The sequence below is a fragment of the Delphinus delphis genome, chromosome 6 (genome assembly GCF_949987515.2).
Source record: "Delphinus delphis chromosome 6, mDelDel1.2, whole genome shotgun sequence".
In the NCBI taxonomy this organism is placed as follows: domain Eukaryota; kingdom Metazoa; phylum Chordata; class Mammalia; order Artiodactyla; family Delphinidae; genus Delphinus; species Delphinus delphis.
Genome location: NC_082688.1, coordinates 49,724,835 through 49,749,058, shown reverse-complemented (window position 1 = coordinate 49,749,058; position 24,224 = coordinate 49,724,835). Strand labels below are relative to the sequence as shown.

The 24,224-nt window shown below is 49.4% G+C and overlaps 1 protein-coding gene across 1 annotated transcript in view; it reads right to left on the bottom strand.

Moving 5' to 3' along the window:
• Positions 1 to 1,206: 1,206 nt before the first annotated feature.
• The window catches only part of APBA1 (amyloid beta precursor protein binding family A member 1), a 240,059-nt gene continuing 217,041 nt past the window's right edge, over positions 1,207 to 24,224 (bottom strand). Inside the window, exons 8-13 of the mRNA XM_060014643.1 lie at positions 23,640 to 23,825; positions 19,743 to 19,922; positions 18,046 to 18,258; positions 7,887 to 8,006; positions 5,775 to 5,915; positions 1,207 to 5,012 (exon numbers count right to left, since the gene is read on the bottom strand). Coding sequence (XP_059870626.1) covers positions 4,941 to 5,012; positions 5,775 to 5,915; positions 7,887 to 8,006; positions 18,046 to 18,258; positions 19,743 to 19,922; positions 23,640 to 23,825 — 912 coding nt within the window. The 3' untranslated portion in view covers positions 1,207 to 4,940. The remainder of the gene's footprint in view (positions 5,013 to 5,774; positions 5,916 to 7,886; positions 8,007 to 18,045; positions 18,259 to 19,742; positions 19,923 to 23,639; positions 23,826 to 24,224) is intronic.

Sequence of the window (24,224 nt, the reverse complement as noted above, 5' to 3'; positions counted from 1 at the left end):
GGTTGCCTTTTCTCTACACCCTCTGCAGCATTTGTTGTTTGTAGACTTTTTAATGATGACCATTCAAACTCCCTGACTTCAGAATATACTACAAAGCTAGAGCAATCAAGACAGTATTGTACTGGCGCAAAAACAGAAATATAGATCAATGGAATAGGATAGAAAGCCCAGAGATAAACCCACGCACCTACTGTCAACTAACCTATGACAAAGGAGGCAAGGATATACAATTGAGAAAGGACTGCCTCTTCAATAAGTGGTGCTGGGAAAACTGGACAGCTATATGTAAAAGAATGAAATTAGTGCACTCCCTAACACCATACACAAAAATAAACTCCAAATGGATTAAGGACCTAAATATAAGGCCAGACACAATAAAACTCTTAGAGGAAAATATACGCAGAATACTCTGACATAAATTGCAGCAAGATCTTTTTGACCCACCTCCTAGAGAAATAGAAATAAAAACAAAAAATAAATAAATGGGACCTAATGAAACTTAAAAGCTTTTGCACAGCAAAGGAAACTATAAACGAGATGAAAAGACAACCCTCAGAATGGGAGAAAATATTTGCAAATGAATCAACGGACAAAGGATTAATCTCCAAAATATACAAACAGCTCATGCAGCTCAATGTCCAAAAAACAAACAACCCAATCAAAAAATGGGCAGAAGACCTATATAGACATTTCTCCAAAGAAGACATACAGATGGCCAAGAGGTAAGTGAAAAGATGCTCAACATCACTAATTATTAGAGAAAAGCAAACCAAAACTACAATGAGGTGTCACCTCACACCAGTTAGAATGGACATCATCAGAAAATCTACAAACAATAAGTGCTGGAGAGGGTGTGGAGAAAAGGGAACCCTCTTGCACTGTTGGTGGGAATGTAAATTGATACAGCCACTATGGAGAACAGTATGGAGGTTCCTTAAAAAACTAACAATAGAAGTACCATACGAGCCAGCAATCCCACTACTGGGCACATACCCTGAGAAAACCGTAATTCAAAAAGATACAGCCTATTGTGTTTTACAGCTGTGTTGGTTTCACAGAACCTGTCCGTTTAGGAAATGGTTTCTGGGCTGTGAGCAGGTCCCACGGGATGGGTAGGAGGTGGCCTTTTGGGACGACGACATCTTTCCCCCACTTACAGTTTTGTCCCTCCCCCGAAACAGTTAAGACACTCAGCCCAGGCCAAGAGGTGAAGTTCTTGTTTATTGTTGCAGCAACTCTTACAGACATTAGCGTTCAGTTAAATAAAGGAAGAGAACACATTAAATACATCACAACCCCCAAAACGGTATGGAGGAGGGGAGGGAGGGCCAGCCCGGTGACCAGACTGTCAGAGGAAGTACATTCAGTGGGTGTGCGGCATCAACATTCCAGGCTCACGTGTATATAGATCTTATTTATATATTTATTTATATTTATATATAGAGATCATTGAGTTTTGTGTATACAAAGAACCATATTGTTACAAATACAATACTATACTTGTCCCAGCGCTTTACAATAAGCTCTATTTCACCCTCTTTACAGAACAATAGTACAAGTTCATACTCTAGGGACTGCTGAATATGTACACGGAATTTCCTTCCCACACGGTCCTCACGACTGCCTTGATGGAGGGTCGGGACGTAAGATCAGTGTCGTGTGCTCAAGTCGGACTCAACCAGGGAAGGAGCAGACAGACATGAAACTCAAACCAGCAAGTGGCCTTGTAAGTGGGAGAGTAAACGCACCTAAGAGGAGGTGCCCTTGGTTGTAAACATTGTTAACAGCCTCACCGCTGGGCTGAGGGACCCAAGAAGGGCTTGTGGGTGGGTCTCTTCTGCATGCGGACGGGGTGACGGGTGTGAAAAGGGGTGGTGGGAGTGATGGGGAGGTAGTAGGTTACTCTGGGACTCTCTGAGGCCAGTGCTGATGGGCAATGTTCAGAAAGCAGACCCGGCTGCAGGGACTCGGAGTCCAGTGCCCCGTGATGGGCTCCAGGCCTGGAGGAGCTGCTCCAGTGAGGGGAGCAGGCTCCAGGCATTGGTCTCTGGGGGCTTCGTCCTCTCGTGAACCCAAGGCTGATGGTGGCTCCCTGAAATGCTCACATTTGAGAAGGCAGAGGCAGGGTGGGTTCTGGTGCATCCTGGCTGGACCAGGAGGGGTCGACGGATCTAGGAATCTGTCCCCAAAGCTGAGTCACCAGCATGTCCTAGCCAAGTGGCAAGAGTGGCTTTCTGCCCGGGGCCATGTTTGGGAAGGCTGTTCTGTACATAGTCTTCCCCATTACATGGGGTTTCCGATATTTACATATGTAACTATATATACTGGGATGTCAGAAGGGAAACAGACCACCACTTCCCGTGGGACTTTCAAAAACAGTTACTATTAAGATTCTGGCTCCTTGGTTAACTTCCAAAGGTGGGCTGATTCCCTCCATCCAGTGGGAGCAGGGAAAAGAATACACTACAGCCCTCTGAACCTGGACCAAGCTCCGGAAACATTCGCTATCTGGGCGTGAGGAGCCACTTTTACGAACACAGAGGTACGTGGTGGGTAATCTTACGCTGAAATGTTAGCCTTCTAGGAGAGTTCACCACACTGGCCTTTTCAGCACCTGTCAGACTTCCCAAGATTTTTGTGCAGTAGCAATAGAAAGTATATTCTGTCTCTTCTCTCCTTTGGGTGAAGAGCCTTATATAATTATGTGGGAGGCTGCCCAGGGACATGCTGGTGGGGTTCCCGTCCCCTGGCCGATTGCGGGGGCTCGGAATGGGCCCTCGGGCAGGCGGCTCAAGCGGTCACCCTGGGAGCAGATGGCATGAGCCTCTCTCCAGTGACTCCCCAAGGCTCCTCATGCCTGAAAATACCACTCAGAACGCTGCATTCCTATTTTACCCGCTCCTTCTGGCAAAGGAAAGGTGAACTTAGGCCTCTTTAGTATTTAATTATATGTCATCAGACACCACGGTTTGGTAAATGGAGCTGAGGTTCCCGGCTCACGTTTGCAGTGGGTCAGCCTTGGGGCTGGTCTCCCAGCAGCATTCAGCTAAGTGTCCTCAAAAGTCATCCAGGGGTCCCAGACTGCCCAGCCTGGAGAAGGGGCAGCCCCTTCCTAAAGGGGACATGCGGGCAGCACAGCCACTCTTCAGCAGGGCCTGTCCCACGGTCACACTGGGAGTCCAGCCACTGACGCCACTGAAACAACCGGCTTTCCTGACTCTAAGCAGAAAACTCAAGATGGCACAGAGATCCCAGGGGCACTGACCACACAGCTCTCTGGCACAAGTATCTTGTTCCCAACCTTTTCATATTCACTTTCTCCCTCCCTGAAATCCCTCCATTCGACGTATAAATCCGTACTATCCAACACGTGCTCACCGGGTTCCTACTTCCATGGACACAACATAAATAACGCAGATGTTGAGAAGAGGGACTATATTAATATCACAAAATATATTAGTTTCTCTTCCCCTGTCTTTGCAGAGGTCACGAGCAAAACAAAACAAAACCCAATCCAAGCCACACCCCACCCACATGAAAACAAAATGCTCTTTGGACCAAGAGTAAGTGAAAACTGGCTCAGAATCATATTACTAAAACATCTGCACCAAACTGAGACAAAACCCATGGACATGAGGCACCTGATAAAACACGTAATGTTCCACACCAAATAAAAGCTTTTTCAGGCCCACGAGGCAGCAAGATGTTTCTGGAACACATTTGGGGCTTCTTAGGCATCACTTGAGGTCATGATTGTCCCCTTAGTTTTGTGGTTTAGATACTGTTCTGGGCCCTCAAATGTCACATCCTGCCTCATGGTCCTGAGTGGAGAACAAGGCTGGTCCCACCTTGGGCCAGGAAGCATAACATGATTCCATCAGGCCTCATCTTCAAGGGGAACAGTCCATCGCTCCCAGACTCCCAGTGTGGGATGTGTGTGTCAGGTGGAGGCACGAGGGGAGTCTACCAGAACACTTCTAGCCAAGGCGGTGCTGGCAGGGCCAGGCCTCAGCCTCAGAGGGGCGGTTCTCTCCAGACAGGGCTCACCAGTCCCTGCAGGCCTCACCTGCTGGGGGAAGGGGCCTCGCATGGAGGTGACGTGGGTTTTCCAGGGGCTCTGGGTGCCTCACTGGCGGAAGGGAGGAGGGAAGGCTGAAATATATGCAAGTGAGACCGTGTACGTACGTGTGATGTAGAAGGAGGCAGGAAGCACCTGCCTGTGTTTAGCTAATGGTTGCTAACCTTGGGAAACCAGGGTGCCCTGGGAATCGCCCAGTTCTCTGCAACACGAAGGTATTCTTGTCCACGGCAGTTCCCCTTCTATCCTGGGTGAAAAGGTTTGCATTAGAAAACACAATTATGTTGAAACTAAAACTACAGAAGAGGCATAAGGTTGGCTCAGAAATTCTGGGCAGAAATAATGTATGATGCCCCACGTACATGGTGGGCAGGCATATCCGTAAAGACACGGGCTGGTCCTCCCTGTTACTACCATATTCCCAGAAACTGACTGGAAGAGAGCAGAGATCAGTGGTTGGATCATAGGCACTGCTGAATCAGCTTCTTCACCACCCCTAGGCGTTCCTTCTAAGAGGTCTGCACCTCTTGGGAAGGGAAGATCCTTCCTGAGCGGTGACAACCCTCTTCAGGACCCCCAAGGGCCCTTCAGGATGGTCCTGGGCAGATTCTGGGTGGATACTGGCTGCTCTCCAGCCTCAAGGGAGTGCATACAAAACTTCCCTGGTGTTAAAAACAACAAAAAAACCAAACTAGAGAGAGACAGAGAAGGAGGTCTCTGTGGATTCTTTTCCTTCTGTGTCAAACCGAGTGCTGGGTATGAGAGGGGAATGTCTCAGTGGGCACACAGATGTAGCACGAGAAACACAACCACAAGTGAGGAGAGTCCTCCATGCATGCTGCCCGGGGGCGGGGGCGTGGCTTCAGATGTAGACGGGCTGTTCCTGGGCCGTCAGCAGTCTGTACATGGCAGCCGGCATCGTCTTCATGTGAATCTGAGGGCAGAAACGCACTTTAGCGGGGGGACCGAGGCTATGAGAGCTGTGTGGGCACTGCCCCAGGGCTAGCAGGAGAGGCGGCACCTCTTGCCGTGGGACGCCTTTGAAGGTACACCCCTCATCCCCCCACCATTCCTAACAGGGGCCTGACCCAAGCGGCCTCCAGGAAGTACGGAATCCATGGGCTTCTAAAAAGTGAGGGTTGACAGACCAGGTAAGGTGGTTTATTTCCCAAAAGCTCTTGCTCTCACCAGGCCTGTTTTTTTTTTTTCTCAAAAGGACAAAACCCTTAAAACAGTAGGACTGCTGTGGGGTTTTGCTGCTCCTGCCTCCCTCCCTCCTCCCCGGCAGGAAATCAGCCCCAGAACAGCTGTTCTGACCCCTGCCCAGCCATACCAGGGAACTGTCTCTGGGGAGCTGTTGATTAGATTTGAATCTGACTTAAAATCTTCCAGGCACATTTGGCAGGATTAGCTGGGAAAAATGGAGAGAACTTGGGCAGCTATGGCGAGAAGATGCCCAGATCGGAGAACTAAAAAGAGGAGGTGGGAAAGTGATGCCAGAGGAGAAGGCTGAGGGTGACGTGACGGGATTTTGAGGAGCAGCTCTAAGATAACCACTCGTTACCAGGTTTAAATTCTGGTCCGAGACAGACTGTTCAGTGTGGAGGTGTGCTGAGGACAGGGAAGGACACTCAGGAGGGCTTCGTGGAGGGGGCGAGCGCACCAGGGGGACCCCCAGCCCCCGACTCTCCCTTACCTCCCCAACAGCATTGGAGAGGATGTGCACGATCTTCTCGTGTGGGGTGGCGACCACGCTCTGCCCGTTGATTTCAATGATGCGATGTCCCACGCGGACACCTCCTCTCTCCGCTATTCCCCCTCGCATGAGGCTGCAGATCTATCAGAGTCAAAGGCCAAGTTACCCACCCTGGCCTGCATCGCCTGCTAGGGAACTGGGTGGGGGTGGGAGACTATCTTTTCTAGAATCCCCCATCCCCAGCACTGTCATCTCTGAGGAGCTGCCATGGTCAGGCTGTGGACATTTACATCTCTTTGTTCCTTTTTATAAGAGCTAGGACTCTGGATGCCCAGATGGCCCCCTTGTTCTCTCACTCTGCACAGGGGACGCAGCACGTCACTGGATTTCGCGGCACAGTGAATTCTGAGTACTTTTCATCCCAGCTCGCTCTTGGTAAAAAGAGCTGTTTGGGCCTGTCACAGAGCTGCCAATGTTTTCAAACTGTCAGCCTGTGTAACACAGTTTAGTATTATCTGGGACTCAAACACTGAACTGTGTAATGCTAGCAGCCCACTTTTTAGGGTCACAGTTACCTGAGTTAAAATGGGGCTAGAACCTGCTAGAACCCCACTTCGTGTTCCAAAGTGTGGCCAGCTAGAAGGCAGAAGCTCCCTTCGGCTGTCCCAACTCAGTGGTTCTTGTTCAAACTCCCTCTGGCAGAAATGATAACATGGCTGGTTTTCGTCTCAGTGCAGCCAGGCACTGCGGTGGGCAGAGGCTGCAGGCTGGGGGAGGGCTCTGGGCTCAGTGCTGCAGGCTATAGCCACCCCTACCTCACACACAAAGCAATCGGAATTTCCCAAAAGAACATGGTTTGAATTTACAGAGCTGACTTTTTCACTCCTGACTGTGTACCTTTCTTTAAAAGCCTATGCAGGGGACTACCCTGGTGGGGCAGTGGTTAAGAATCCGCCTGCCAATGCAGCTGCCAATGCAGGGGACACAGGTTCGATCCCTGGTCAGGGAAGATCCCACATGCCGCAGAGCAACTAAGCCCGTGCGCCACAACTGCTGAGCCTGCACTCTAGAGCCCGCGAGCCACAACTACTGAAGGCCGCACGCCTGGAACCCGTGCTCTGCAACGAGAAGCCACCGCAATGAGAAGCCCACGCACCGCAGTGAAGAGTAGCCCCCGCTCGCTGCAGCTAGAGAAAGCCCATGCGTGGCAACGAAGACCCAACGCAGCCAAAAATAAATAAATAAAATAAATTTATAAAAAAAAAAAATTAAGGGAGGAAAAAGAATAGGGTTTTCCTATCTGCAAAGATGAATGCAGAGAGAAGGAGGGCACATCCAAAATCTATAATATCAAGAAGGTTACAGATTTGTCACCAAAGCCCAGAACTACTATGAGTCCAGAACAAGGCAAACCAGGACAAAAAGGGAGTAGTCTTGACTATGGAGTTTGTGTTTGGGATGAAGGAAAAGTTCTGGAAATAGCACTGATGGACACAACCACTTTTGGAATGTACTTAAAGGCACTGAACTGTATGCTTAAAAATGGTTTAAATGGCAAACGTAATGTTGTGTATGTTTTATCACAATAAAGGGGGAAAAAAAAAGGAAGTATTTGAAGGCAGACATCCAGGTGATGAAAATACTCTTTCTCTCCCAAGTGCCAAATTCAGGTTAAAAAGGCAAGGCAGAGATCATTCAGGCATAACCCACAGGGCTGGGTTCTCAGCCTGGGCTGCACTGGTATCACCAAGGGTTTGGAAGCCCAGCCCCCAGGGCTCTTCGCCCACCGCCCTGGGAAGCTGCTGTCTGGCGGGGGGTTGGGAAGGTGCGTACCTCAAACTATCTCAAGCTGGCAGCTGGGAGGGTCACCCTGCGCATCACAGAGTCGCTGGGCTCTGGGGCCCATGGATCTGGGAGGGTCCCTCTCTTCCCCCACAGAAGGCACAGAATTCTCTGCCCATGGAGGAAGTGAGTCTGCCTTCAACCATTCGTCCCTTCCTTGCTGGATTCTTTCTGGAAAATGACCAGCTTTCAAGAACAGCCCCAAAACCCAAACCCTGGGCCACGGTTTCGTGTGTCAGACGTTTGGAAAAGGTGTGGGGTTGCACTTACGATTCCGTTCTGGACACTGAACCCCAGCTGGTAGCGAAGGTCTGGTCTCCTGATCAACACGGTGGTCACTGGGGGACACCTCACGATATTCAGCTTGACCCGGGCCTGATTCTTCAAGCCCTGAAATGTGAATAAAGCACAGGGGATTCGATGACCGTTGATGCCAACAAGAGAGAAATGCAGACGGCACCAAAGGCAAAAGATGCTGCACGGAGCCTCGGTTTCTTCGTTGACTCCACAGTGCCCCGCGTCCAGCCTGATAGCGCCTGCGTCGGACAGTCCAAGCTAGATTCTGTCAACCTAGGGGAGAAAACCATTAGGTTTACATGGAGCCCTTTAAGCCCACGCAGAGACCAGTTTCTGTGGGCAATGTCTTCATTTGGGGAAACGGGCTGCATTCAAGGCATCTGAAAAAGGCGATCGTCTGTGCAGCTAAGAGGAAAACTGCCACATGTGCATTTTGGCTTGAAAGATGAAGGATGCACAGTCTCTCTCCTGGTCAGGTGGGAGACAAGCACGAAAGGAACTTTTTCTCTGAAACGCATAATCGTAGCATTTCCTCGTTTTCTAACAGAGGACAACTAATTCACACAACAGCCCAATTCATCAGGGCTTGCTGTCTCTCGCCCCTGGTGGTCCTGCTTCCCCATTCTCTCTGCCTGTTAGGCATTCTACAGTTTATCGACATTCCCACGAGCATCTGGGGAGAAGCAGGGCACAGAGGCAGGACTGCAGTCAGTGAAGGCCGCCTTGGGAGAATGAATAGGGTGGTAGGACCAGCGCTGGTGGAGAGGGAAGTAGGAGGAAATAGGGCTTAATGGTCATGTCCGATTTCATGCTCCCTGGTAACTCGTCCCTCCCTCTAAATTGGAATGGAGTATAGAGGCAAAATTGGTTTTTAAAGATAAAGAGGGACTCCATCTGGTTTCTGAGCCTATTTAGAGAGCTTCCTTCACCCCACTCTGATCTAAGCGGAGCTCAGGCCTGTCTTCCTGCCCCTTGAACACACGCTCAGCAGGGACCAGAGCCCGGGTCTGCACAGGAGAACCCCTAGAAAATCATCACAAAGCTACGCTTTCCCTCATTCAGGCGGTGGGAAGCTGCTTCTCCTGCTGGTCCCGCCACCGACTTGTGAGCCTCACCCAAGAGGAAGGTGCCAGACAAAAGTAATTCAGTCCCGAAATGAACTCTCCCCGCCCCCCGACATCTCCCCAGCCTGCGTGCTCTGCCTCAGGCAACTCCCACTTGCCAGATGGTCCAGACCAAATGGCCAACAGCAGGTGCTTTCCAGCCCGCTTCCATCATGGCACACAGGGAAAGGGCCAGGGTAGAGAGGCCACACCGCTTGTGGCTGGAGGCCCTGCTTTGAGAGCTGAGGCGGGGAGAACTCAGCACTCCCGTCTGATGCCTGTCCCACTGCACTCCCAGCTCGCGAGGCCAGCTGATTGGGAAACAGCGCCAGGCCTGCCAAGGTCCACTCCTCCAAAGGGCCAGAGCTGAGGGGAGAAGCTCTTCCTAAAAGACGGTACTGTGGGGTGAGTGGACAGCCTCTCCACCAGCAGAGGAGGGACAGGCAAAGGTAGGCTCTATTCCACCAAGTCCGTCGTATCCCCTGGAGATGGCCCCCTCACCCCCCTGCCCCATCAATTCACAGACCGGTCCAGTGTGTGCCCTCTATCGGCGAAGTGGAAAGAGAGGCCTGGGAGGACAATGACAAATCCGTTTCAGCCCGAAGGGTGATCACCTCTTAGTCTATAAATAGAAATCTGTAAATTCCACAACCGCTGTGGCCAACTGTCACCCTCCGACCAGTCTGCAAACACTCCCTCTGCGGGAGGTCAGGTCTTCTGCTTCACATTTTACGGATGAGGACGCAGACGTGGACATTAAACCTGCCTCGTCTGAGGCTCAGTGGGGTCCGGACGGGGATAAGGGAGCCTCTGCCTTCCTCACAAGCACCTTGGCAAGCAGAGAGGTGAAAGTGGTGTTAGATGACTTTGGTGCCAACAGAATTTGTGGCAAGAGTGTAACCTGCCCCTCTGAGTGGCAGGAGGGACCCACACACCTTTCGCTTCTAAGTAATGAGGATACACTCTAGACTGAGGGATGGATAGGGGCTTTTTTGGCCCCTATGCTCGGCCAACAGGTCCTCAAAGTGGGGACACCCCACACCAGCAGCACCAGGACACTTTTGTTAGAAATGCAGGGTGGGGGCAGGGGGTAAATTAGGAGGCTGGGATTAACATATACGCACTACTATATACATAACATAGATAACCAACAAGGACCTACTGTATAGCACAGGGTACTATACCCAATATTTTGTAATAGCCTATAAGGGAAAAGAATCCGAAAACGAACGTATATATACACACACACACACACACACACACATATGGATAAATGAATCACTGTGCTGTACACCTAAAACTAACACAATATTGCAAATCAACTATACTTCAATTAAAAAAAAAAAGCAAGAGTCTGGGGTCCACCCAGACCTACAGAATCAGAAACTCCAGGGGTAGGACTCAACAATCTGTGTGTTAATGAGTCTTCCCGATGACTTGATACACACTTCCTGGCGATACACTCCATTTTTGAGAACTGGTACAGACCACTGCCGCAAAACAATGAACTCACATGCACTCAGGGATGATCAGAGTCAAAGATGTCAGTTTACTACTCATACCTGTGGCCAGTGTGCTCCATAAGAGCATGGGCTAGCCAGGCCAGGGGGAGGGTGACAGAGAGCCAGTTGGCCTGGTGCCCAGTCAGCCACCCCCATGTGTGTGAGCACCCCTAAGGTCACTGTCCATTAAAACCCATCCTGATGACGAAACTAGCCAAACCACCTGTCACTGCACGCTGACTCTTGCCAGGCACCGACCTGGAGTCACAGGAGCTGTCTCCCTTAATCTCCTTGACAAACTGGCAGCTCTAATTATGCCCATTTTATAGAGCAGGAAACTGCGGCTTCACCACTCACCCAAGTTCACCCACAGCAAGATTCTGTCCCAGGTCTATATGTATTCAAACCCAGACCATTTTCGCCTAAACCGTGATTCCCCATATAGACAATGGGAGGGTGTGTGTTATTCACGAGTAAAGCCTACTGGACAGAGAAGCCAGGGAGAGTGACAGAAGGATGAAGCTGTGCCCCCAGCCTTTTCGCCCAGCCTTGCATGGGGCCGTGTTTTTAGTTTACTCGCCTACCTGGAGAGACTTCAGGGCTCTGGCTCCCTGGCTGCCCCACTTCCTTTGGGTGATTCCAGCTTGTCCTCTCAACGTGTGAGTTTTGAGGAGGTCAGTTTAATTCCCCACCCCCAGCTGTTTCCTCAGTCTCCTGAGTTGCTGTTTTCTGCAGGACTGGAGCCTCCCAGCGGCTGTGATTTGGCTTGTGGTGACGTGTGTGCACTCGCAGGCAGCTGTTACCAGCATCCCTCCGTGGTCTCTGAAACAGCTCTAGGAAACTTCTCCGGTTCAAGACATGTTTTCAAATGAGAGCAACAGAATGTGCCGAGGGCGATTCTCCTGGGGTGAAGGAAGTCTGCGGAGGTCCGGGCCTGCCGCACAGCAGCAGGTCCCGTCACCCATGCCCACGGGTATGTGCTGGAATTCTTCCCCTAACAGTGGGACCAGCGGGGCTGGGTGAAAAGGCCTCTGCTTGGTCAGGAGACCTGGGCTGCAGCTGTGTTTCCTCCACCACAGCCCGGAGGGTCTTAGACCCTCTATTCCACCTTCTACCTCAGTCTACCACATCTTCAAAACAAATGCTGAAACCTACTAAGAGCTCTTCCACTTCTAATTGCTACGATCTCAGCCCTTGTTATGCATTTTTTATTCTTTCCTAAGCATGTCTGCTGACAACACCACATCTCAACCATCATGCTCAGAAACAGCTATTTCTAACATTACAAATCGGCTTCTCTTTTGGGGCTGTTGCTCAGATACCACTCGTGCATATATTTCTTTTTCCCTTGAGAGCCCCCTCTTTATCACTCAATCAGTAGATATGTATGGATCACCTGCAATGTGCCAACACGTGTGTTAGGCGCTGGGAGTTGGTGGAGCCAGGCCTCCGGGAGCTCAGGGGAGGGCACAGGCAGGGCAGCCAGAGTCCATTCCCCTTTCTCTCCCCACATCACAAACTACAAGACCAGGAGTGTGTGGGAAACAAGAGCAAAGGATGATGAAAGTAAGGAGCATGTTGTCAGAAACACAACCCTCCAGATAGAGCTACCCGCTTTAAATGTTTGCACCTATGAAACACTGGGGTTGTTCAGGTATGTCTGTGAGGTACAGGAAAACCTTGGAGAGCTCCTGAAAAGCAAGAGAATGACTCTATTTTCTCTGTTACCCAAAAAGTCCACATCGCTCCGGTGGGTTCTTTTGTGTACATTGATTTAAGATGCTGATTTGTCCCTCAGTGAAAGAATTTCTAGACTGGGGATATCTGCTGCAAGACGAAGCCCAGAGAGATGGCAAATCTGAAACAACCAGGCCACGCACTTGCTCTGCTGTTCCCCATCAATGCTTCAAGTTGGGTCCCATTAACTCGGATTTCTCAGCTGCCACTTTATTGGAGGTGCCGATTAAATAAATGGTCATTTCGTCCCCATGACAACAGTGGAATGGTGTAGCAAATTAAGAAATATGGTGGGAGGAAAGAGTAGGGAAGAGGGAACGGGAGAGGAGAGAAGCCAGAATGGTCTCTACAGCAACGGGAAACAGACCCGTGATGATCCTGTGGAAGGTAAGGAAGCGGTGCTCTAGTTTCAAAAAGAAAACAAATCTGGAGGGCAGGACCGTAGAGGCGATGGCACGAACAGGCGGTCTGCTAACATGCTTTGCCTACCAATAATTATGCTTTAGGAACTATTGACAGGAAATATAAGAGCTAGGGAAGAAAGAAAATAATTCAATACCTGTAATCTATTCTAGAAACATACTCTATTCCCTATAACCAGGGGAGAGAGAAGGTCAACATGCATTAAAGTGGCAAGATGCAGAACACTCGAAGCCCATTATTGGCGATGTCATCACCGGGGAGTTTGTTGAAAATGCAGAAGCCCACCCCAGACCTGCCGAATCAGAACCTGCAGTTTACTAAGATCCCTGGGTGATTCAATCAAAGTTTGCTAAGCACTGATTTTCCAGGATGAGAGCTGCTCGCTAAATTCATCGCAAGGAGCACTGACATAACACTGAAACAAGCGATACTGATGGGAAGCCTTGAAGAAGCCCAGAATGCCCCCCTGCGGGGGCCTAGGGGTGAGGGTAGGGCAGTGTGAGTACCTGCTCAGGGGCAGGCAAAAAAGATGTTTTTACAGAACTTAAAAACAAGGAGACAACCCATTAAACGCCTTCTTCGGTACTGGCAATTCTAGCTGGCATCAGTAGGAAGATTCTCGGGGTGGGGGGAGAAGGGGACAGGGCCAATCACCCTTTTCTATTCGACAAGGCAGCGCATCCTGCAGTGCTAAGAAAGGGCAGCTGTGTCCCAGCTGGGGCCTGCCTGCTAAGTACTTCTCTGCCGAGGGTGGCCACAGAGGTGCTGGCTTTCTTCCTCTCCATCTTCATCAATTACATCTCTTTCATCACCACATGGCCTTTTAATTTTCCGATTCCAGAGAGACTCCATTTATAGACATCAAAGGTCAGCTACTCGTGCAAACAAACCTTTTCCCCTTAGGAAACTGCTCAGACAGTGCGCCAATTGCGCCCTGCGCTAGTGTTTCCACCTTGATGTGTGATGCACTGGGCAGAAGACCAGTCCCCGTGTGGTACCAGGGGAAGGCAGGCCATGGGTCACTCACAGCCTCCCTCACCTCGTCTGCCTTCTTTGTGCAGAGGCAGGGAGGGGTGGACGGGGATCTGGACTCTGTCAGCTGGGGTGTCCTGGGCATGCTGTCTGCACCGTCTGAGTAGCTGATGACTCATCTGTGAACCAGGCATTTGCCATCACCCTCCCTCACAGGCTGTTTTTTATGAAGAGGAAGGGAGGTGACCAGTGCCAAGGGCTGGGCACTGCCGGGCAGGTGTGTAAATGGGCTCAGGCATGCAGTCTTGCCAGTCCTCAGGAAGGTCTGCTTATTCCCACCCAGGCCCCAGCCCCACCTGCGCTCAAGTTATCCTCTCTTCTGGCTCCTCCTCCCCAAGCCTTTCCAGACGTAGATCAACTACCCCGCCCCACCCTCCCTCCCTCACCGACCTCCCTTTCTCCAGATTTCTCTCCCACACCTGAACTATCTCCCGCAGTCAGGCTTTCTCAATCTATTGACATTTGGGCTGGATAATCCTTAGTTGTGGGGACTGTCCTGGGCATTGTAGGATATCTGGCAGCATCCCTGACCTCCACCCACTGGATGCCAGTAGCATCTCCTTCTCCCTAGTCGTGACAACCCAAACTGTCTTCAGGCATTGCCAAATGACGCCCGGGGGGGTCAAGGGGTCAAGATCCCCCAGGTTGAGAACCACTGCCCCAGGGTCTGACCACAGACACCGCTGGAACGATACCAGGGTGGCCGAGTGACCTGGCTGCACTACTGACACACTGTGTGACCTCGAATGATTATATCATCTTTCTGTGCCTGTTTCCTAACTTGCACAATAGTACCTACCCTACAGAAGGCTGCTGTAGGGTTCTGCGAGTGAACACACACATTCTCAGAATGGTCCAGGCGCACAGCACTCAGTCACTGTTATTATCGGTCCTTTCATTCCTTTCTCCCCATCGAGGCCAAGCTCCTTAGGGTGCGGATTGTGTCTGAGGCATCTCTGGCTCCCATGGCCCCTCGACAGTTCTCACACATGCATCGGTGTTTAATAAGTAACTTGCTCCCTGGTGTGAGAGGGCATCTGTGAACCTTGGCATGTGTGAGTGAGAAGCCAAACTTGGGTGGGTCCTTCCTCCCTACTCCTGGCCCTCCCTGGCTTCTGCACGTTATCACACCATCAGATCAGCCTTCTCAGGCTGGCTCAGACCTGCCTCTCCCAACACAAAGCCAGTCCACCATCCATCAATTCCAGAAGAAACTCCCAAAGGCCACTTTCCTTTCTGCTATCCACCTGAGTCTAACTCCTCCTTCAAGGCCCACCTTAAAAATCAGGTAGGGCTTCCCTGGTGGCACAGTGGTTGAGAGTCCGCCTGCCAATGCAGGGGACACGGGTTCGTGCCCCGGTCTGGGAAGATCCCACATGCCGCGGAGCGGCTGGGCCCGTGAGCCATGGCCGCTGAGCCTGCGCGTCCGGAGCCTGTGCTCCGCAACGGGAGAGGCCACAACAGTGAGAGGCCCGCGTACCTCAAAAAAAAAAAAAAAAATCAGGTAAGATTTTCCGCTCCCCCACTCCAAATGCTCTTAGCATTTCACTTCTATGTTGCCATTAGGGCCCACTGAACCCTTTCAATTATAAATTATCCTCCATGTGCATACTGTCATTCTGGCTTTTTAAATTTTTATTTTTTTCATTCTGGCTTCTTCACAGTTCAGCTCAGGCTAACAGAAGCCCAATTAAACATGTTTGAATGAATATACATGTTCAAACTAGGACCTTTAATCTTATCTTTAATGTATGTTAAGCAAGAGGTAGAATTTATTTATAACAAAAAGAAATGAGCCCAAAAAGGACTATTTCTTTCTGGGTGTGATTATCTTATGAGGATTTAGATTTGTTTCATTAAAAATAAACAGGCAGGGCTTCCCTGGTGGCGCAGTGGTTGGGAGTCCGCCTGCCAATGCGGGGGACAGGGGTTTGAGCCCTGGTCTGGGAGGATCCCACATGCCACGGAGCAACTCGGTCCGAGCGCCACAGCTACTGAGCCTGAACTCTAGAGCCCACAAGCCACAACTATTGAAGCCCGTGCACCTGGAGCCCGTGCTCTGCAGCGACAGAAGCCACTGCAATGAGAGGCCCTCACACCTCAACAAGGAGTGGCCCCCGCTCGCCGCAACTAGACAAAGCCCCCACGCATCAGCGAAGACCCAACCCAGCCAAAAATATATAAACAAACTTAAAAAAAATAAACATGCAAAACAAAATGAAAAGACAACCTACAGAATGGGAGAAAATATTTGCAAACAATATGACTGACAAGGGCTTAATTTCCAAAATATACAAATAGCTCACACAGCTCAAAAACAAAAAAACCCAATCGAAAAATAGGCAGAAGACCTAAACAGACATTTCTCTAAAGAAGAAATACAGATGGCCAATAGGCACATGAAGAGATATTCAACATTGCTAATTATTAGAGAAATGCAATCAAAACTACAATGAGGTACCACCTCATACCAGTCAGGTTGGCCATCATTAAAAATTCTACAAACAACAAATGCTGGAGAGGGTGTGGAGAAAAGGGAACACTCCTACACTGTTGGTCAGATAGCCACTGTGGAAGGCAGTATGGAGGTTCCTCAGAAAACTAAAAATATATAGAATTACCGTATGATCCAGCAATCCTACGCCTGGGCATATATCCCAACAAAACTATAATTCAAAAAGATACATGCACCCCTATGTTCATAGCAGCACTATTCACTATAGCCAAGACATAGAAACAACCTAAGTGTCCATTGACAGATGAATGGATAAAGAAGATGTGGTACATATACACAACGGAATACTACTCAGCCATAAAAAGAACAAAATAATGCCATCTGCAGCAACACGGATGCAACTAGAGATTATCGTACTAAGTGAAGTAAGTCAGAAAGAGAAAGACAAATACAAAGGATATCACTTATATGTGGAATCTAAAATGTGACACAAATGAACCTAGCTATGAAACATTAACAGAATCACAGACATAGAGAACAGACTGGTGGTTGCCAAGAGGGAGGGGGTTAGGGGAGGGATGGAGTGGGAGGTTGGGGTTAGCAGAGGTAAGCTTTTATATATGGGATGAATGAACAACAGGATCCTACTGTATAGTACAGAGAACTATGTTCAATATCCTATGATAAACTGTAATGGAAAAGGACGTATTAAAAAAAGAATGTATATATAACTGAATCACTTTGCTGTATAGCAGAAATTAATACAACATTATAAATCAACCATACTTCATAAAAAATACTGATAAAAAAAGCAGGAAAAAGAAAGAAAAAAAGGTGAATTCCTATATAACATAAAAAACAAACAAAAAACGCAACGAGGTAGACATGTCTGGCCTATACACTCACCTTGACCTCCCCTCCATCCCAGGGCCCTTGGCCAAGGATGTTCTTTTGTGATTTTCTTCTGCTTAGAATAACTATTCTATAAATTCACATTTATTCTCTCTCTCTCTTTCTCTCACACACACACATACAGAGCTATATTCTAGTTAACAGTCTTTCAGGAAACCCCAAGGAACCAAAGAAAGTCATAGGATCCTAGTCTGCCTGTACCACACTGCTTGGTACAGAGCTGGCAGGGTCTACAGATACTGTAGTGAAGGAAAAATATACTTGTTCCTACTTCCCATGCAATCAGTGAGTTCCAATGCACTCAAGAGACTACACATGGATACTTCATTTCTAAGAAAATCTAATTTCTTGCCCTCAAATACTCATATTCAATTTTCCTTTAAGTAGCTCTTCTCAGCCTCACACAACAGTATCAATTCAGGCTGAACAAGAAGTAATTATGTTCAGGTTTTAGAAGGAGTATATAGACTGTACCAGTTTCCTTCCTTCTACGTGGCATGTGTGGATCATGTTACGCAGGCTCTGGGGAGGATACACTCACCTGGATCACAGTAAAGGAAAGTGCCCTGGGATCTGAAGCATTTCCATGATTTGTAACAGGGATGGCAAGTCATCTCAAGAACACCCAGCTGACTATAAGTGATTGTCTTGATTACGGAGCTGAGGAAAATTCTGTTGAGGCTGAGTGGGGGCTTAATGGGACAGAATGCTGTGATTGATTAGTGATGTCTGCGAGGGCATGGTGTTAGTGAGTGATGCTATGTGAGCCAGATATACCATCCCTGAAAAAACAATTTCAGGGAGGAATTGGTAAATGGCAACTTGATGGTAAACCACCCAAGTGCAAGTCCATGCCTTCTGTATTTGTGTCCTTCTCAGTGCCTGACACTTAGAATACGCTCAAATGTTAATGACTTCATATCACTTCAGGTCTACAAGAGGGGTTGATTTTTCCCATCTCCAGTTACCTTAATAATGCTCTGGCAGGTCGACAGAGGCAGGCCCACCAGGCTGGTGCCATTTATGGACATGATCTGGTCCCCAATATTCAGCTTCCCCGATTTCTCCGCTGGGCCTCCGTGCATCATGTTGGCTATGATCACGGTTGGCAAGATGGATCCCCAGCCAGACTCCACAATCACCACACCTAGGATTTCCCCTTTCTGCTTCTCTATGAAGACCTGAAAGGAGGAAAACATGTAGAAAGCCTGAATCAGCAACCATCCAGGGTAGCAACAGAAATCAAAGCATTTTCCCTATTCCTGTCTTGACTAAGCATGACAGACATTTCCCTGATGACTCCAACCCAAATGCGTCCTGTCCTCTCTATATTCCATGGCATATATTACCTTGTTTGGAGATAAGAGCTTTTCACAGGCAGTCAAGCTAAAATAAAATAATTAGGGTGGGTCCTAGTTCAATATGATTGGTATCTTTACAAAAGGGGGAAATTTGGACACAGAGACATGCACAGAGTGAAGACACAGGGAGAAGATGACCATCTACAAGCAAATGAGCAGCCTGGAATGGATCTTCCCCCTCAGAAGGAACCAACCCAGTGGACACCTTGATCCCGGGCTTCCAGCCTCTAGAACTGTGACACAATACATTTCTGTTGTTGAAGCCCCCTGTCTGGGGAACTTTGTTACGGCAGCCCAAGCACACTAACACACCTCCGTCTGACCTTGGTGTCAATGACTGATTAGTACAGCCTACAAAGGCCTGCCAGCTCTTTTGGCTCTAGGTGGGACAAGGTCCGTCCTGCGATGTGTGAGCTGGAGCTTCCCTTTGGACCAGAATGATGCTCATCTCCAGCAAGGCCACATTCCTCCCTGGCATCCCCACCACCCTGCCGCCCACACTCACTTTTTCCTGGGTGCACCCTTCCCCCAAATCCCATGTACAAGAATTCCCATCTCAGGCTCTGCTTCCAGGGAGCCTAGGACACTTAACATTCATTAGTGGATAGAAAGATCACTTTCTCACACCTAGTGGATAAAGTCCAGGCCCCTCACCACAGCTGGACTCTCAAGCCCTCCAGTTCTGACCCAAAGCCTGTACTGGCCTCTTCACAACCTCTCCTATGCACAACCCCTGCTGCAGCCTGGCTGCCTCATTCGTGGCTCCCCAGACAATTCCTGAGCTTTCGGACCCTCACACTTCTGTTACTTTGGCTCAGCCCTCTGCACTCCTCTACACTTTCCAAAGAATACTCAGACCTCAGACCAGATCAGATGGCCCCGTTTTCCTCCAGACACTCCTGCAGAGCTCGGTCCCTGGGGGAGCACGGCACTTATCATCTGAGACCTGAGAGCCGAGATCGGCTCCAATCCGCCAAGTACAGCTGTCTCTGACGAGTGCCTGTACCAGCACCATCATCTAAAATCTTCTGTGCCCTTTCCTAGACTGTGGGCTTGGTAAAGGGCAGGGTCCAGGTCCCGTCTGCCTCTGGAACCCACCCCAAAGTCAGCTCTGGATTGCAGGAAGCAGACGACGCCCTATCTCACTGGCCACGGCCCTCGGCTGCAGTCTTTATCGGGCCTCATGTGAGGTGAGACAGAGATGGGCCTGAGCTCACTCTTCAGCCCAGCCACTCTGCCTTCACTTCTATCGCGGGTGGGCCTGGCTGGCCCAGCTCAGAGAACAGCTTCTGGGAAGTACCTACATCTTTGCAGTTTTCCGACTTGGAGAAGTGGATCAGGTCGTCGTTGTACATGTCCTGGGTGTTGAGCAGGTCACTGTATTCCTTCTGGCTGAGATCTTCGGGGTTAATCCCGTTGGCCCTGAGGAACTCCTGGTACGCCACGCTGAATGCCTGCCCGATGGACTGTGCAATCAGCTGAGCCTGGAGAGGAGCCGGAAAGGGGAGATGGGGTCAACAGGGCAGCACTGCTGGTGGGCGACCTGGGTCCCTCAGGACTACAGAGCCCTAGGCAGCAGCTAGCCCAGTGGGTCGCCATGGGGCAGCAGTGCCTGCTAGAGGTCATTTTCAAAATTAGTGGGGACAATTTTGTCTACGACAATGGTCCTGATGGAGCTCCTGGCATTTGATGGACAGGAGTCAGAGATGCTGGACCTACTGCCGTGCAAAGGACAGTCCTACACGGGACGAGCTGTTTTACATCCTGCACAACTTTCAAATATCCCACCGGACCTTCACGTACATATAACAACTGTGTCTAAAGGCTGGGACTCAACTATAATTTATATAAAAACACAGGACTTTAGTTGCACGCTCTAATACACACTGAACAGTCCCAGAATACAACTATTCCGTAAATTGAGAGAAGACGGTATTTTGTTTTGTCCAACACTTTACCACGAGTAAGCTTCATGACTTTGGAAAATCATCAGCATCAATGCTATTCGTGGGATGTGGGTTGCCAGTAAATCACATTCCCATCAGCCTGCACACTGGCCGTAGAGCATGGTGGTTCTGCATGTGTGTGTGAGTGTGTGTCTATCAACCTATTTTATTTTATTTAGCTTGCTTTCCTTTTATTTCTCCTTTGTGTTACATTTATGGCAATACTTTGGTTATTTTGTGAAAATTTTTTCAAAAAGGGAGGTTACATTATCTATGAATTTCATTTCATTCATATTATCTACGGATGGGACATTACAAATTATTATGCATTTTCCAGGTGAGGAGATTGCGGCCAGAGACGTGAAGGAACCTGTTCAAGGAAGGTCACACCGCTCACAGGACAGGAACTCTGCTTCCGTTGTTCTTTCTCCTGCACTGGGCTTTGATAACCTTTCCCTGCATTAATTAACCAACATTACAACCTGGGAGAGACACCAGCAACTGAGACACCATTTAACTGTGTTAAATGCTGCAGAAGCACCGTCACATAAATCCTCACAGCAAGTCTAAGATGTAAGTATGACTGGTCCATAAGCACTCATCCTAAGCTCTGAAGGCAGTGTTTCAGAATTCAGAAATGTTCACATTTTAGAAAGGTAACAGGGTGCATTTATCATACATTGTGTAAAAACCCCACTAGAGCCTGGAGAAGTGCCTAAACACAGTAACGTTCCTGCAACAAATGTGTAAGATTCACGGTAAGCTGGACAAATCCTATAAAGTGTCTCATGGCAGCTCAAAGCAGGTTTATCAACCAATTGAGTACAAAAATCCCTTGTTTCTCAGAGCTCTTAGACTTCGGATCTGTTTTCTTTGCTCCCATTGGGCAGATCAGGAAAACGAGGTTGAGAGCTTAAGCTGGGGTGGGGATGGGGGCTGAGAATCCTGGCAGCCTGATTCCGGAGCCCACCTCCTGCCCACCACTGGGACTGCTGCTCTAATAGTAGTGGGTAGAAAGCCCGTAAAACAACAAAAAGCTCTAGGGCAATGTTTCAAACACACACAACTCTAATCTGCACTCCTCCTTTCCTTACCTTTGGTAATTTTTGCTGAAAGCAGCTAATTAACTGTGTTATCAGAAATTCCTGTGTGGCTGGCGGTGGGGAAAGAAATGCTCAACTTTTCTCACTCTGAGGACCTGGTGACGTCACATGCCACAAGTCACATCAAGGACCACCATGCTGCCTCCTGCCGAGGCCTCACCGAGGGCATCAGAGGCTGGTGTGAACAGACGAACTAAAAAAAGTGTGTCTGAGAACACGGCCAGCGGTCCTCCCGACCGTCACGTGTGGATGCACCGGGCAAACACACACAGGCTACTTATATCTCTGCCGTGTCCACCTGAGCCGCACGGCAGCCCGTTCTACAGAAGCTCAGCAGCTGCACAGCCTGAGCTTCTGTAGAACGGGAGACGGGATCCACAAACGGTCCTCCCAGTTCTGCAGCCCATGCTCTCCCCCTTCTGTCCTGGGCTTTGGAAGCAAAGCAGTAAGATGCCCAGGTGCACTCTTGCTTCCTCATTCTTCCCCTTCATCATCTCCCCCTACAGACCCAAAGGAGCCCCAAGGGAAAGAAAGCCCTCCTTAGGAGCACCGAGCCAGAGGGAGGTGACAGAGGGTTGTACCGGGCCCCTCACGTCTGGTGAGCAGAGCTAACTCCACCTTTTCACGGGCCTGCAGAACACATGAAACTTAAGATTCTAAATGTAACTCCTTTGGAACTTTCCGAGAACCTTCTAAACTCATTTTCTCCCAGTTTGCAGGTTTGGCCTCAGTTTTAAAGGAAAAGCGGGGAGAATGGCCAGGACAGGTGCTTCAAGCTCTCTGCCTTCTCAGTGACCGTGTCCCTGGGACTGCTTTCTAGAGAACCAGACAAGTAAAAGATGGTACAAAAGTGTAAGCGTCTCCTCCTGTCTGTGGCTACAGCCATGTCAGCTCTGTTTCCCTGGAGAAAAGCAGCTCGCCTCAGACTCCTAACTTCTCAGAGGAAGGCCATTTAAAGCAGCTGCATGAACACTCTTCTGGAGAAAAATGGCCCCTTTTAAGGAGCCAAGGCTACTGTAGGCAATTTTCTTTAAGTATATAAGGGTTCCCTGCTCAATATGAGAAATACAGCTTATTCCACTGTGGCAGGAGGAAAAGTTAGACCAGTCAACGGCACCAACACGGCCCTCTCGGGGAGGCTCTGTAGTTCAAAACCATCGTGGGGGGAATTCCCTGGTGGTTCAGTGGTTAGGACTCTGTGCTTTCACTGCCGAGGGCCCAGGTTCAATCCCTGGTTGGGGAACTAAGATCCCGTAAGCCTCATGGCTTGGCCAGAAAAAAAAAAAAAAAAAAAAAAGCAAGGCCCAGAGCGAGTTTCCAAGGCCTGTCGAGCTTTGGGGGAAGCACGATGCTAACACAGCTTGAAGCCTGGTGTTCTCACCGGCAGTTCTAGGGACAACTGGGTAAGAAGGCTGAATGGAAGAATGGGCCCCACCTCTGTTGTACGCTGACTTCCTCTGCTGACCTTATCACCTGGAGAGATGGGCGTTAGGGATCACTAGCCTTGTGACTGGAGGAGCAGCTGGTTTTGCTAAGGAGTGGGTGGCTGGTGCTCTTGCCATTTGATGGGAAGGGTCAGGGATGCTAACTTTCCTGTTAGGAAAGGGCAGTCCTGCACATTCAAGAACTGTCCTCCCCAAATGCCCTAGTGGCCAGGTGAGACCTGTTCGGGCCCCTGTGGGTCTGGCTGAATTCTTCCCACCCTTCTGTCCTCTCTAGTGGCTTGCCTCCTTGCCTTTCCTCAACCTCTATCAGCAGGCCCCTGTCTCAGGGCCTTTGCACCTGCTCTTTCCTCACTCTCAACTCTACTCAGGTCTCTGCTCAAATGTCACCTCAGAAAGGACTTTGTTCATCACTCTACCTGAAATAGCCCCTGGCCCCTCTATCCCTTGACCTAGTTTTTCCTTATCAAACCTTCCACTACCTAACTTTGTATTAAGTATATTTATCTATCTATTTTCTCTCTACAAGCTTTACAATGAGTGTCTTGTCTATTTTACTCAGCCTTATATCCCTAGCACTAGAACAGTGCTTGACACATAATAAGTGCTCAATAAGTATCTGTCTTACATATGATTAAGGTTCTGAGAACTAGAGGGAACCTGGCCACCCAAGGGCAGCCCAGATCACATGGAAGGGAGGCCGCCCTTACGTCCTCAGATTCAAAGACGTGGCAGATCATCTTGTACTGCCTTTTTCCATCCTGGGATGGGTGGGAGGCTTCCACGTTCTCCTGGGAGTTGGAGCGGGGCATCCGCCTGCGGGCCATCAGCACAACGATGTTCCCGATGTCTGCAATGTAGGAAATGGTCCTCAGAGGGTGGTCCATCATCGTCTCCTGGAAGGCAGCAGGGAGAGGATGGTATGTCCAGTGCGGCATCGAATGACCCATGAGACAGCCTGCCACCCCACAGCCCAGCCAAGTGCGGTCCACACGTGGGAGCTCGCTGCAAACACCCTGTTGGCAGACTTACACGCGCCCACCCAGGCCTGGGAGCAATTCCCTTGGCTTGTGATAACCCAGAGCAGGAAGTGGTCTGTAGTATGTGAAAAGGAATTTCAGTCATTTTACAACCAGTAGAATCTCTGGTGGGGAAGTTAAAAAATAAAAAATCTGCATGTGATGACTGGATGATTGTATTGTGTGTGTGTGTGTGTATGTGTGTGATTTTAAACAAAATTTCTTAAAAGGCTAGTTTGTTCATGAATCTTCTGATAAAAACTTATGAGAATTATT